Here is a 15636-nt window from a genome sequence, read left to right as displayed (position 1 = left end):
ATTTCAAGAATCAATTTGATATCAATCAAACATTAGTAAATGAATGAATAATATTCTTCATTTATATTGTATAGATTAAAAGTAACTAATAACTTGAATTTATTCCAATATCATCATTAATTTTATCATACAATTCATATAAATATAAACTCATTATCATATATATTGCATTTTAATATCATATTTCTTTTAGCTATTGAGAGTCAGATTTGTCAATACATTTTTTAGGTTAGTTTTTATGATATAATTTTGAGATCATAATATTTTTTTTAATGAAATCTAAAATGTTCTTATGTTTATAATTTCATTTACAAATATTTCATACTGGCATTAGTTAATTTGAATTTAACACAATAAAAAAAAAATTCATAATTTTATTTAACTTTAGACATATATTGAAGGGATTGTATCAGCCGAGAATACAACGCCAGCGTTAGTATTAACAGCTAACTGCACTTGTTGTGCAAGGCTATCAACGGTTGTTTGGTCAACCATTACAGGGATAACAGCTGTAGCAGACTGTTGTGGCTCAATGAACGGCGGGAATGACTGTGCACCGGCGATTATGAGTCCTTGGCTATTACGACTCATCGCGAATTGCAAATTTGACAATTTTTCAGGTGTTTTGTTTGTAATTCTTAAGTATATGCTTGTTGGATCGTAATCAATTTCTAATGAAAGGAAATTGCACTCCAAAGTTTGATTTTGTGGAGTTTTGATCCAAACTTTAAGCATTTTGTAATTTCTTTCATCATCTGTGTCATTATTATCATCTGGAACGAATTTCTGTCTCTTAATGAAGTCGCCAGGGACGATATGTAATACTCCGGATACAGATCCCATATTTCTGATAAGTTCTGTAAGAACTTCATCAGTATATGATACACCTGAGTGAACAACAGTATCCTTCGAGAACACAACAACATCTTTTGCGACATTTCCTTCACTCATCAACAATTTCCAGTAGAGAAGTGCTCTTTGGCGAACATCAGGTACATTTCCAGCCTTTGTAGCCTCGTTTAAGATGAACTGTAACTGGTCTTTCGTTTGATCCGGCTTTTCTAAGTAAACTTTTACGAATGCAACGAGTAACTGGAGTTGTACAAGCGGTTCTTCGTCATGGAAGGTATCAAGGAATGGATCTAACAACATATCAACGTGTTCGATGAGTCTGTTGTACTCTCCAAGAATCCAAATTCCTGCAGCTTTGGCGCGCGGTGCTTTTACGTTCTCCAAGGACTGGCAAACTGTTCCAATGACGTTTTCGAACACTCCTGGGTACTTTCGGAGGATATCTGTCATAACAATTATTGCTTCTTCGAGAGCGTAGTCCGCTTTGCCTTGTACAAGCTGGACAAGGATGTCTACACATCGGCGAGCTGATGCTTCGATCTTAACGGCAATCTGGCCAATGGCTCTGACACTTTTTTGAACAAAAGCAACATCAACTGAATTACAGTTCTCCTGGAGCTCATCCAGTACCATTTGAGCGGTCTGCGAGCTGCAAATAGTAACAAGGATGTCGAGTTTTTCTATTTTGACGTAGTTTGGATCGTTGTATTTGCAGAAGAAAATTCTGTACTCTTTTGCGAGAGCTTTCGGATATTTGAGTACGAAAAGTGAAAGAGTACGTAAAACTACGTATTGTATTTCGTTGTCGCTTGATGCAACTAAGGTAATAAATGGAGGAATGATTTGTGGGAATAAATCGACAGGATTACGTTGATCTAGCTCCATAAATAAGAATATGCATTTGAATGAGCCTATAACGGCGGCTGGATTAGAGCTCTTTAGGAATGGAATGAGACGATCGATTAAAAATGTAGCATCTTCGTGAGTTTCTGGTTTGTAATGAGAAAGCGAGTCTAATAGTGTTGTTTGGCACCACTCGGAGCATGAAGAAATCGCTGATAACATTGGGCCAATTGTTTCACTGTTTAAGTGGAAAATTGGGGTAGATCTACGTTCATTAATTTCAAGAATAACAGCTGTGGTATTGGCAACAACTAATGGATTGTCGTCTTTGAGTAAAGAAAGTAATGTTTTGAATAAACCTGAATTTTCGACAGATTCTGGTATGAAATCGTAAAGTTTTGCAACACCAAAGACTGCTGTCTTCCTTACATATGGGTCTTGATCCTTCAATGATTTCATTAAAGGTTGAATCATGTGTTCACCAACATTTTCAAGCTTGATTCTGCACATATTACGAATAGCGAGAGCTCTGATTAATGGGTTTGAATCATCAGCATCTTTGATGAAAGTATTTACTGCCATAATTGCTTGTTCAGGTTCGTGTGGAGAGTAATGAACTAAATATAAATAAACAAGTTTTTTAAGTTCGATATCATCTGTTTTAACGCAACGAAGCATGCTTGAAAAGACATTTTGCATATTTTCTCCGGCTCTCATGAGAGAAACAACATATTTTGCGGCATCCTTTCTCTTACTTGGGTCATTTCCATCTAATTTATCCCTTAATTGGGCAAGTTCGGTGTTACCTCCGCCTTCATATTTAAAGTTCATATTCATTTAATTTTTTTTTTCTCTTTTAGAGATGTCAGGTTTTCTATTATGCTTTGTGAATGTGAAATATCTTTATTTAGAGGCCATTCCTATTTCTGTTGACACTTTGAGGAGATATAAATGGGAAAAAGGTCAGTAATTTAATATCATTTATGTGGAAAATCAAATTATTGAATTGAATTTTGATTACTAAGACTTATCATACTTGTAAATTATGTTACCATCCATGCAAACACTAGGTAATCTCTATTTAATCTTAACTGCTATGATGTTGTGCATAATTTTATTAAGTCTGAATATCTTATTTAACATTAGGTAGAGAATGGATCATTTCAATATAATTACACATAAAAAGAATAAGCATCATTTTTTACAAGTTTTTGACTTGATAATTTTTGAAAAATTTCTAATCATATTGTAATTCTCAAAATTCATATTGTAGTATTAATATCCATCTAATAACAAATAGAAATTGATAATAACACATCTTGTAATTTCGAAATTTTTGTATTTTTTATCAAAAAATTTTTATCATTTTATTGTAAGAGAGTCTTCTGACAATTTAGCTGCGCGGCTTTTCCTTCTTTCCGAGCCAGAGGGCAAGGAGTGAGAAACCAGCGACTTTGATAACTTTGAAGCGGCATCCTGGAAGGTCACCGACAGAACGGCCAGAACGACCCATACCAGCAATGAGAACACGATCGTTATCATCAATAAGACGAAGGGAACCATCGCGTGGAACGAATGCTGTAACAACCTTTGAGTTCTTCTTAAGCTGAACACGGACAGCCTTACGAATAGCTGAGTTTGGCTGCTTAGCTTCGACGGCAACCTTGCCGACGACAATGCCAGAAGCCATTGATGTACCTTCGAGTGGTGTCTTGTAAATTGAAGTACCGAGAGAACGACGGTAGGCGTTAGAAGCCCAAAGGTTTGACTTGTGTGCAAGACGAAGCTTGCGAGCTGCGAGACGACCGCATGCCTTGGATTTACCCATTTTGAAAAGGTTCAGATGGCCACAAATTTTAAAAATTTTCATGAGTAATTAGATTCAGTATCAAGAATCGATACAACTTTCTGCATAAATTTTATGAAAATTCTGAAGAACCATAAAATTTTATGGAAAGAATGCTGAACATTATAATATTTTGCATTATGGTTAATAAAATACATGCTAAGGCCATAAGAAATCCATGATTTTCATAGTTTAAGTCACCTTTTTTAGGGATTTCAATGAGAATTTGATTCAGAAGACAATTTTTGGACATGGGTTGTAGTGGAAAGGACATTCTACTCTAAGAAATGATTACAATGAAAAAACAAAGATTTAATAAATTTTATTTTTTTAATTAATATCATGTTTTTGTATTAACAAATCATATAATGATATAAACTTAATCAGCTGCATTAGGAACTTCATCAGGTTGCTCTGAATTTTGAGCTTCAAGAGGTTGGTCGTAATTATGGTGTTGGCTGCGATGTTTGTGCTTATGAATATGATGGTGGTGCTTCTGTGGCTTTGTCATGATCCTATAAACAACATATCCTGCAACAACAGCGACGACAACCACGACACCGATTACAATTACAGCCCACATTGGGAGCGGGCCTAATTTCTTGCTTGCAAATCCTTCCTTTGCTTCACTTGTTGAGTTTGTAGTGTTTGTTCCGTCTCCTGCTGGCTTTTGTTCACCTGGTGAATTTGGAGAATATGGATCTGCTGGTTTTGGCGTAATAACTGGAGTGAATGTTGCATTCTGGCCAATGACAGCTTTGATGCTGACTGTTTCGTAGAGAGTCATTGGAATTGCGGTTGCATTCTTAACTGTCCAGCTCTTGACTTCAACGGATTCATAGAAGCTGGAGCTGTCAACAGTGCATTCAACAATAATCAGCTTAGTCTTTCCCCAGAAAGCTGAAACGCCTTCTGAAAGAATATTTCCGTTAACAACACAGTTGGAAAGTGTTGTAGTTTCGGAAGAAACTGCTGATTCTACATAGATAAGACATTGACTTGTCATCGTATTTTTGATAAAATTACAAAAACTGACTGTATTTGATGCTTGCGTCTTGTCAAAGTATAGGACACCGCAGTTTGACTCGCACGATTCAATGTTTGAGTATTTAAGAGTTACTGGATCAGGTGCATTACCAATGCACAAATTTCCGTAGGAATATGTAAGCCAGCCACCATCGGATTGGCAACCTGACATGTTTATGGATGTGACTGTGCATGCAGCAGCTAAGTTAAGATTTTTAGTGCCACCATAGTCACCTGAGAATGAAGACATATTTAATGTAAATGGTTGTTTCAAATCAACTCTTCCAGCAGCGCTAGTCTTTCCTTGACCCCAATAGCATTTCTCGACACCTACCATTTCTATTTGTAATCTCATTTTACTCCAAAAGTAGAAAGATCCGGATGGATCACTGCGAGAATCGACAAAGTATGAACGTAATAGCTTTACATTATAATCTGTGGAATCTGATCCGACGTATAGAGGTGCTTTTGACATATATCCGCCTACGCTTTTAAAATAACAATCTTCAACTGTGAAATCTCCATATATTTTGCTCTTGTAAACACTGCTTCTTTGTTCACCAGTTAAAATTTCGCAGATAACGGAAGTTAAAAAGAAAGAAAACATAATAAGATTCTGATCTTCAGAAAAAATAATAAGAATAAAAAGTGTGTAATTTTATCGGGAATATATCAAAGCAATAATTTCATTACAAAGGAGTACAATCAATTTTTTTGAATAGAAAAGCCTGAAGTTAAATATTACTTAATAATGATATATATATGAATACAAGCAAGTTATCCAATTTTTTTTAATTGCTTTTCAATGTGCAAATATGATCTGGTTTTGCATCATAATTTTTATCGTCATCACAACCACGCTCAATTTCGATTTCCACATGAAATACATCTTTATTCAGTAGATATTGCAAAAGACGCTATTTTGAAAACTTTATTTTTTTATAAGATCTTTAGTTCATCTCATAGATTGCCAGTACTGCGGTAATCTTAGTTACATAAAAATTCACCAAAAATACTTGGTGTTTGATAATCTTTATTTTTTAATTCGCAAATTCTCTGTATTTGATGCATTAGTTCTCTTTTGTTAGGAAATTAATTATGATTTATTATGTCCAAATATCTTAAAACCAAAGTTAAATATAAAATAATAGAGCTAATGTTTATCTTCATTAATAATAACAATATCTTAGGCTCTGGAAAAAGTCAAATTGATATACTGAATATTGCTATTTGGAAAGTAAAATTACTCTCACTTGAAGATATAAACTCAAATTAAAAAAGCCGCATCATTCACTACAATTAATGACTAAGTCATGCGTATTGTTTGATAGATTAAATCTGTTCAAAATACAATTAATATAAATTTGTTTGAATATTAACTCAATATATTTGATGAAAATATTATACTTGCAATATCCCAAATTCGCATCACTGTAATTGTAAATTCATTTATATATGAAAATGCTTTCAATCATATGATAAATCATATTAAGTTTCAGCAGAATTTCAGTCCATTCTAGTCGAAAGATAGTTTTTTTGTCCATTTATATTGTTAAGGAAATGCACGAGTTTCTATAAATGACCCATGCAAATGTGGTGGCATGTAATTGATTCAAATTTTTTTATACATCTTTGCTCGATTCAAACAGGACATCTATCCTGAGCGTCGCTTGCAAATTTCGATTCTGGAAAATATTGATTGCTTCAGGAACGAGTAAAATGAATCAAACATTCCAGCACTTAAAATTTCCAGAAGGAATGGAATATATTTTGTCATACATTTCGAATAGTCTCTATGAGCGACTAGTCATTTGGGAAAACAATTTACTTCATTATATTGAAAAGAATAACGATGGAGCTTCAATATCGTAAAGAATTTAAATAAGATCTAACAGAAAAATTATGATTTCTTTAGAAACTTGTCAAATGCCGATTTTGCCAAGAAGATTTGTTTAGACTAAAAAATCATTCTTTCAATAGCAGAAAACAATAACAGCCATTATTAAGCACTCCACATTGAATTATAACAACTTTTTCCAGATCAATAATTGAGAGAATATTAGAAATTTGAATGTATACAATCAAGAGTGCAATAAATCAACAAATCTTTATTTTAATAACAAAAAAAGGGGTATAACAGCCATATTATACACTATATAGTGAACTTTTTTTTCCGTTCAAAAATACAAAGTTTAACTTTAAAAAAGTGTGAAATTAAAGGGTGCACTTACCACTTTCTGACACACTCTCAAATTTCTTGTATAAGATTTTATTTTCTATGCCCCTTCACGCCCGTATATCCCTTTTTGAGAGAGTGTCAGAAAGTGGTAAGAGCACCCATAAGAAAAGTGTCATTTTTTTTGAGAGAATGTCAGAAATTTGAATGTATACCATCACAAGTGCAATAAATCAACAAATCTTTATTTTAATAACAAAAAGGTATAACGGCCATATTATGCACTATATAATGATTTATAATAACTTTTTTTTCCTTAAGAAATTCAAAGTTTGACATTAGAAAAATGTGAAATTAAGAAAAGTGTCAAAAATTTTTGAGAGAATGTCAGAAATTTGAAATTGTTTCCTTAAATGACAAGTTAAATTATAATTTAGTAAGAAATAAACTTTTATTTTTAAATAACTTTTTTGTTTTTGAAGTTGAATTGTATAAAATTTTAAAATACGTACTGGTATGGAAGAGGACCATCAAATGGTACTGGATTCCATTCGTGTGTGGACTGTTCGAGGAGGGTGTAGTTGTATTGTGGGTACTTGGCCTTGTTTGCTGCGTATGAGTAATCAGGGAACTCGAATTCGATATCTGATGAGTGGAAGTAGTCGAGTTTATCCCAGTCCTTGCGTTGTAACATGTCGATAGCGTCGTATGGGAACATGAAGTAGCCGCAATCGTCTTGATTGTTGTCAACAACGTCAATTGGCTGGAAAACGCGTCCCAAGTAGTGGAATGGAAGCTTGTCGTATAAGATTGTGTTGACATTTCCATCGGCATCGATTGTAGCCATTCTTGTCAAATCTAAACCGGAGAAGAGGTGCTGGACAGTGAAAGCACCTTCATCATCGGTATAGGCGAGTACGTAATGGAGGTTTGTATCGCAGAATTTTTCGTTTGTGCACTTGAGAAGATCTGGTTTGTTGACATTTGCCTTTCCACGGACCCATGATGAGCCAGAGAGGCACTGGCTGACATCCTTCTTCTCCTGGAAGCAGGAGTAGCTGACTGGGATCCAGTATTGTGAAACTTTATGATTTGGACATGTAACCATTTCGTTTTCGTAGGATTTCTTGCCGAGAAGGAAGTCTACGGAGTGGCCAACCTCGCGCCATGAGTTGTGGAGGATGAAACCGCCCTTCATTAAGGCCATGGACTTATCTGTGTCCCATTTGCTTGTATAGACCCACTCGTCGTTGTAGCCGACAATGTCCATCTCATGGACACCAAGGAATGATGATCTGTTGGCATCGTTAATAAATGAAAAAGTGCCATCATAAATTCTGCCTTCAATTGTGACTTTCTTGCAGAATTTGGCTTGGTAACCGGCTGGGCATGGTGTAGTCTGCTTAACGCATTCATCATCTGTGCTGTAGCTGGAGGAATCGCATGGAGCGAAGAAATAGTTTTCTCCGATTGGTACGCCGATGCCGAGTGGTCTCTTGGCCTTGTAGAGTAATCTCTTGGTGTTGTTAACGTTGACGGCGTAGTTGTAGGACTTAATATTGAATCCGATTGGATTTTGCTTGATTGCTTCATTCATTCCGTCGCACTTGAAGTCTGTGGATTCACCACCTTCTTCAATGTATGGGCAAACGGTTTCTGGGAGAATTGAAGCATTTAATTTTGGAAATGCCTTTTGGAAGTAATAGATTGAGTCAACGAGCTGGTCGTCTGTATCATTAGTTGGCTTGCCAAGACCACCATGTTTGCAAACAGGTAATGATGGGTTTTCCTTGCAGTTATTGCCAAGATAAGCGCCATATGCTTGCTTTGAGAAGGTAACGTATTGATTTTCCTTAAGGAAGCCTTTCTTGATACCATTGGCGCGGTACTGGGACTCGAGCATGAAAAGGGTAGCAAAAATCCAGCAAACACCGCGGCGAGCTTGGTTTGAAGGTGGAAGAAGGAATGATTTATCGACTGCATAACGTGTTGGGATAAGATTGAGTGCATCTCTTTGATCAAGGAATTTCTGAGCGTATTCGTCGACTGGAGTTTTATATTCTGATTTATGCTTAAGTTCTATGAAAGATTTGACAACTTGGCTCATAGTGATAGCCGAAATTATTGATAAAACGCATAGAGAACCTATTAAACACTTAACAAGTAAGCCGGAATGTGGAACGTTCATTTTTTTGGACGATAATCACTAACTTTACTTTATTTTTTCAATGGAGCGGTTGAGGATGGCTTCATTCATTTATAAATATTGATACAAAATAATTGCTTGAACAATTTAATGTGATTTATCCATAGAAATCATCAATTTTTACACTGCTTTTTTAAAAATATTTTTTCTGATTTCCTTGTTTTTGCAGTATGTCCTTGCAAATCATCAGTATGAGAGTTTTATTGTAAGCAAGATAATAACAATGAATGATGTAAGGAATATCTTGTATAAATTTGAGAATTTTGAATATCCATTCATACTTTTATAATAATCGTGCTCAAAACAAATTATTATCCCATTTAGTAAGATGACTTCACAGTAAAGCAGTAAAATTGCAGAACTAAATCTGAATTGAAATCTTGGTAAATATTGAAGATTTTCATTATGAATCTCAAAAAATGAAAAGTCTAACTCACATTCTTTTGACCTAATTGTTTTCTAAATAAATTATTCTCTTTCCTTATTCTTTATCAGGTAGAAAGTTTGTTCAATTCGTCATGCAAAGCTTAGAGGAGTAAGTCCATTATAAATCCCTTCCTTATTTTATAGCTATCTAGTTTGCCAATACCTTCTATATAGTGAAAATGATTTATATCATAAAAAATTCAGAAAAGACCTTTATCATCAAATTAAATATTGGACAACTTTGTCTTTCTTTTATCCAATAATAAGTAGAATAATGACATTGAATTGTTTTGTAAATCGTATCAATAATATTGCCTAATTTTTTTTGAATTTTTTTTTGCCGTAACTCAGTTAATCTCAATTACATCTATAATAACAGGTCCTAACATATATTATAACTTATTAATCCCGAATTTATTTTTTAAATTCATTGTTTTTCTAAGATTTCACATTTTGTTTTTGCAATTGAGCACCCGATTATAATTTTATTAATGACCGAGATTTATAATAACGTTGAATATCAAACTGCGTGAAATAATTTTGGGTCATGCAATTAAATTGCATTTTCCTATAGATAAATCATATTTTTGTTAATTTGTATGGATAAACATTGCCAATATTAAAATTTTAAATATTAAATTAATTCCGACATCCTTCATATGCCTAAAAAATGCAATTTAAGAGATATATCGATATAAGACTTCTATAATTTCTCAAGCTATTCCTCAAAATCATACTTTTCGATCTTCAAATTTGCTTTTATTTTTGTTCATTACAGGAGTTTATTAACTCTTTTTATAAATTATATTGAAGATTCTATAATCCGACTTTCAGCCTTTTATAAAAAATCGCATGCGGCTCCTTTTATTATTGAGTCGACCCACTGAAAATCATTAATATTTTCAAAAAAACTATTGAATTTTCAAAATACTTTCAATATCATTAAAAATTTCATCATATATAAAATATATCGTTATATATAATTTTTATATTTCATTCTCAAGAATGGCAAAATTATTATTTTTCAATTCAATGAAAATGTCATTTTTATAAATTTATTATATTAGTACTATTATTTAAAAGTAATCCAAGTCAACAAATTCAAGGGAGAAATATCTATCTGCATTATCTACTATTTTTATATATATATTAAATCCATATCAATTATGTTTATATAATTTTGAATAGATTCAAAGCATATTCAAATTTAAATATCACATTCAAAAATATCCACCAATTCTATTATAGATGTTTTCTTCAATTATATTCGCCATATCTATTAGAATCGTAGAACCCAACGAAGACACAGGCTGGTATAATATTAAAACTGATAGTGGATTTAAATTTTCAAATGGTGAAGGATTTTATTGTCGACCTAAATTGTTCATAGAGTTATTAATACAGGCTCAGAAAAATTAAATTTCCAATTGAGCTGCTATAGTATTGTATCTTTTGGTGAAACTGAATTTTCAAGAGCATATAAAACAAAACAAGGAAGAGGAATTAAAATATCCGATCTCGATCAGAGTTATTTTGGAATTATATATCTTGATGGATCTAATTCTGAATATACATATCCAGATCAAATGTATTTCGCTGATAGTTTTGATGAGGATCATTATGACGCTGAATTTAATGAAGAAGAAGCTAGCACAGAACCAGATATGTACATTTTTTCATTTGCTGTTGGATTTCGTTGGAATCAAAAAATAGATCAAAATGAAGAAAAAAAACATGCCATCCGAATTTCCTTCACAAATGGAAACTTCCCAACTTTAAATGTTGAGAATGATAAAACAGATATTTATAAGTATTCCCCAGAACAAGTAAGTTTTAATCTCAATACTCAAAGCTTGATTGCCAATAAGGAATATAAACTACTTCAAAACAAAGGATCAACATTTGATTGGACAGTGCTTAGAACATTTACTTTTGATAGTAACCAAAACATTCCTGTAGAATTACGCATTACGGAGCCAGGAAATCATAATTTCAAATATCAAGTTGTAATGAGTGACAAATTATTTTTTGGAACAAATATTATTAATGTTCATATTAACACGGTAACAAAGCCAACATTCGATTTAGTTTTATCAAAAAATGCAATTGATCAAGGTGAAAATTTAGCATTTAATATTAAAATTAATGGTCAAAGCAATAGTTATCTAGTGATATTTAGTATACTTGGTGGAGATTCATTTGAGAAAAAATTCACTGCTAATACTTTGACTCAAGATTCATTAGAAACTTCAAATTATGATCCTGATACTTATCACTTTAATATTGAAATTGTTGATGAAGATAAAAATTATGAACCTATTCAATCAGACTATTACGAATTCACGGTTTCAAGCATATCAATGTTTGAATTAGAAAATGTTCAAATTTCAAATGTTATGGTTAAAAAGAGTAAATTTACTGTTAGTGGTACATATAAAATTTCTCCAGCAAATGATTTTCAAATTAAAGTTCAATTTGAAAATGAAATACCGATGACCTATTCAATAGTTAATCCAAAAACTCAGGATAATTTTGAGTTTACACTTGATGTCCCTGAGAAAGATGCAAATAAATATGATGTTCACATTTATGGTTATAACCCATCTACAATGCAATCTACTGTAAAAGTTGATAAAAGAGTTTCGATTACAGAAACACCTGAAATTGTCTTAGATGAGGTTCCAGAAGTCAAAATTTTCCAACATGAAGAAAGTTTTACAATTAAATATCATGTTGTAGATGATACAACAGGCAATATATCATATAATTTATTTGATTCAGAATCGCCTTTGGAAGAGTATAATCAATCATCAAAATCATTCGAAAAAATAATTAAAATTCCATCAAATAAAGATGCAGGACCATACCAAATTTTATTTACTGTAACTGATGAATTTGGTGTTCCAAGCACAATGAAATTTGAATTCACAATTAAAAATCCTCCAAAAATCGAATCTGTTGCACTCGATAATGATTTGGTTCCAGCGCGCGGCACAATGACAGCAACAGTCGATTTTACTAATAAGGATCTCGGAAGAGATTTATTTATCATAGCATATATAGATAATGAAGTCGATAGTATGGGAGCAGTTTTTTCTGCTGGTGACAGCGAGTCAGATATTGTGACTATAAGATCTGGTAGATATGTCGGAAGGAAAACATTAACAGTTTTTGTCAGTGAATATGATTATGATACATTTAAAAATATCGAACTTGATAATATTGATTCTTATTTACCCAAATATTCAAATTCGAACAAAGTCAATAAGACTATAATTTTTACAGATAAACCTGAATTAAGTTTTAATCCTCCTTCAAATCGAATTTATAGTACAACCGAAAAAATCCCATTATATTTAGTAATCACGGATAATACAAGAGGTAACATTTCATATTCCATAGATAATGACTCAAATCTTGGATATACTCAAGATTTAACAGAATATGTTAATGATGGTAATGAAAAGAAAATAGGAAAACCCGTTGAATTACCAATTCCTTCAACTTTAACATATGGAAAAGAATATACAATGAAAATTAAAATTATTGATGAATTCAATCTAGAATCTGCGGAAAAGAATTTTACATTTAGCATTAAGCATGTTCCTTCTATTGATGAATCCAATTCCATAGTTCCATCAAAAATGGAAAGAAACAAAGAGATTGAATTGAAAATAGTTATTAATGACAAAGACATTGGCAAGAATTTATACGTTTATTATTGCTTCAATGATGAAACCTATCAAAAATTTGGTGAAACTTCTTCTAAAGGTATAAATAAACCAGTTTCAGTAGTAAAAAAGATCAAGATTTCTGTAAATGCCGGAGAAAATCAAATCATATCATTTTATGTAATAGATAATGAAAAAGAGATTGAATCAGGAAATGCTAAATCAAAAGTATTTACAAAACCCGTAACAATTACTCCAAATGGTCCAGAAATAGTTGAATATTCATTACCACAAAAATCATTTAATGATAAAGACTCAATTTCTGTGACACTTAAAATCAAAGGTGAATTAGACGGAGATGCTCATTTTGAATTAAATGGTACTGAAATATATACTGCACCTTTTACATTAAGTGATTTGAATCCAACTTTCACATTTCCTATCAAAACATATTCTTATGGAAATAAGGAACTAGTTTTTTATCTAACATATGGTGAAAATCAAAGATCAGGATATCAGAATTCTTATATACGAAAAAAAGAGATCTGACATTGTGTCAGATCTCAGTAAAAGTGACATTTACATGTCAAAAAAATAGAATGAGTTTAAGTAATTAAAATTGAGGGTGAGAGTAGTATTGTATGAAATAATATCTCTCACCCTCCAATTCATCCTATGGCGCCGAAAAAATTTTGGTGAAATGCGACCACATTTCACCAAAATTTCTCGGCGCCATATAGCGAACTAGAGCCTGTGAGGTACTGATACTATCCATGTACCTCGCAGGCTCTAGTTCCAAGCCAAAATGGCTAAAAATTGCCCGCAATTGTTCACATTGCGGGCAATTTTTAGCCATTTTGGCTGGGAATTGGAGGGTGAGAGTAGTATTGTATGAAATAATATCTCTCACCCTCCAATTCATCCTATGGCGCCGAAAAAATTTTGGTGAAATGCGACCACATTTCACCAAAATTTCTCGGCGCCATATAGAGAACTAGAGCCTGTGAGGTACTGATACTATCCATGTACCTCGCAGGCTCTAGTTCCAAGCCAAAATGGCTAAAAATTGCCCGCAATTGTTCACATTGCGGGCAATTTTTAGCCATTTTGGCTGGGAATTGGAGGGTGAGAGTAGTATTGTATGAAATAATATCTCTCACCCTCCAATTCATCCTATGGCGCCGAAAAAATTTTGGTGAAATGCGACCACATTTCACCAAAATTTCTCGGCGCCATATAGCGAACTAGAGCCTGTGAGGTACTGATACTATCCATGTACCTCGCAGGCTCTAGTTCCAAGCCAAAATGGCTAAAAATTGCCCGCAATTGTTCACATTGCGGGCAATTTTTAGCCATTTTGGCTGGGAATTGGAGGGTGAGAGTAGTATTGTATGAAATAATATCTCTCACCCTCCAATTCATCCTATGGCGCCGAAAAAATTTTGGTGAAATGCGACCACATTTCACCAAAATTTCTCGGCGCCATATAGCGAACTAGAGCCTGTGAGGTACTGATACTATCCATGTACCTCGCAGGCTCTAGTTCCAAGCCAAAATGGCTAAAAATTGCCCGCAATTGTTCACATTGCGGGCAATTTTTAGCCATTTTGCTGGGAATTGGAGGGTGAGAGTAGTATTGTATGAAATAATATCTCTCACCCTCCAATTCATCCTATGGCGCCGAAAAAATTTTGGTGAAATGCGACCACATTTCACCAAAATTTCTCGGCGCCATATAGCGAACTAGAGCCTGTGAGGTACTGATACTATCCATGTACCTCGCAGGCTCTAGTTCCAAGCCAAAATGGCTAAAAATTGCCCGCAATTGTTCACATTGCGGGCAATTTTTAGCCATTTTGGCTGGGAATTGGAGGGTGAGAGTAGTATTGTATGAAATAATATCTCTCACCCTCCAATTCATCCTATGGCGCCGAAAAAATTTTGGTGAAATGCGACCACATTTCACCAAAATTTCTCGGCGCCATATAGCGAACTAGAGCCTGTGAGGTACTGATACTATCCATGTACCTCGCAGGCTCTAGTTCCAAGCCAAAATGGCTAAAAATTGCCCGCAATTGTTCACATTGCGGGCAATTTTTTAGCCATTTTGGCTGGGAATTGGAGGGTGAGAGTAGTATTGTATGAAATAATATCTCTCACCCTCCAATTCATCCTATGGCGCCGAAAAAATTTTGGTGAAATGCGACCACATTTCACCAAAATTTCTCGGCGCCATATAGCGAACTAGAGCCTGTGAGGTACTGATACTATCCATGTACCTCGCAGGCTCTAGTTCCAAGCCAAAATGGCTAAAAATTGCCCGCAATTGTTCACATTCCCATCTTTTGTTGGTAAGACGAAGAATATGAAATAAATTATGAAGAAGATAATGATGAATAAAATATCACTTTTTATATTTTTGACACGTAAAGTTGTCACTTTTCTGTCAAACTGTTTTTATCGTTTTCGTATATAACAGAATGACATTCTTACTTTTAGAAAAGAACCTAAAATTTCTAATTTATTATTGACCCCGAATAAAATCAAAGAAACTGACGGTACAATATTATCAGGAGAAGTCACAGATTTT

The 15636-nt window shown here is 33.5% G+C and overlaps 5 protein-coding genes across 5 annotated transcripts, besides 9 other annotated features; 1 reads left to right on the top strand and 4 right to left on the bottom strand.

Annotated features, from left to right (window-relative positions):
• Positions 1–333: 333 nt before the first annotated feature.
• On the bottom strand, positions 334–2537 carry TVAGG3_1018500 (clathrin binding; the record flags this gene model as incomplete). Its single annotated transcript, XM_001325049.1, has 1 exon — positions 385–2532. One exon carries the CDS (start codon positions 2530–2532, stop codon positions 385–387), a length of 2148 nt encoding a protein of 715 aa, XP_001325084.1.
• Positions 2538–3023: 486 nt separating this feature from the next.
• Positions 3024–3532, bottom strand: TVAGG3_1018490 (Chain X 40s Ribosomal Protein S23; the record flags this gene model as incomplete). Its single annotated transcript, XM_001325050.2, has 1 exon — positions 3089–3523. One exon carries the CDS (start codon positions 3521–3523, stop codon positions 3089–3091), a length of 435 nt encoding a protein of 144 aa, XP_001325085.1.
• Positions 3533–3858: 326 nt separating this feature from the next.
• On the bottom strand, positions 3859–5184 carry TVAGG3_1018480 (uncharacterized protein; the record flags this gene model as incomplete). The annotated part of the gene is made up of 1 exon (XM_001325051.1): positions 3921–5174. One exon carries the CDS (start codon positions 5172–5174, stop codon positions 3921–3923), a length of 1254 nt encoding a protein of 417 aa, XP_001325086.1.
• A 1603-nt stretch (positions 5185–6787) lies between these two features.
• Positions 6788–6906: a mobile genetic element.
• A 143-nt stretch (positions 6907–7049) lies between these two features.
• Positions 7050–8946, bottom strand: TVAGG3_1018460 (papain family cysteine protease domain containing protein family; the record flags this gene model as incomplete). Its single annotated transcript, XM_001325052.1, has 1 exon — positions 7243–8931. The coding sequence occupies one exon, from the start codon at positions 8929–8931 to the stop codon at positions 7243–7245; it is 1689 nt and encodes a 562-aa protein (XP_001325087.1).
• Positions 8947–10961: 2015 nt separating this feature from the next.
• Positions 10962–13595, top strand: TVAGG3_1018450 (uncharacterized protein; the record flags this gene model as incomplete). The annotated part of the gene is made up of 1 exon (XM_001325053.1): positions 10962–13595. One exon carries the CDS (start codon positions 10962–10964, stop codon positions 13593–13595), a length of 2634 nt encoding a protein of 877 aa, XP_001325088.1.
• A 138-nt stretch (positions 13596–13733) lies between these two features.
• Positions 13734–13842: a mobile genetic element.
• Positions 13843–13983: 141 nt separating this feature from the next.
• Positions 13984–14092: a mobile genetic element.
• A 141-nt stretch (positions 14093–14233) lies between these two features.
• Positions 14234–14342: a mobile genetic element.
• A 141-nt stretch (positions 14343–14483) lies between these two features.
• Positions 14484–14592: a mobile genetic element.
• A 140-nt stretch (positions 14593–14732) lies between these two features.
• Positions 14733–14841: a mobile genetic element.
• A 141-nt stretch (positions 14842–14982) lies between these two features.
• Positions 14983–15091: a mobile genetic element.
• Positions 15092–15233: 142 nt separating this feature from the next.
• Positions 15234–15342: a mobile genetic element.
• Positions 15343–15462: 120 nt separating this feature from the next.
• Positions 15463–15524: a mobile genetic element.
• The last annotated feature ends 112 nt before the right edge of the window (positions 15525–15636 follow it).

Source organism: Trichomonas vaginalis, chromosome I (assembly GCF_026262505.1).
Source record: "Trichomonas vaginalis G3 chromosome I, whole genome shotgun sequence".
NCBI classification, from domain to species: Eukaryota; Parabasalia; order Trichomonadida; family Trichomonadidae; genus Trichomonas; species Trichomonas vaginalis.
This window is presented reverse-complemented; position numbering and strand designations above follow the sequence as displayed.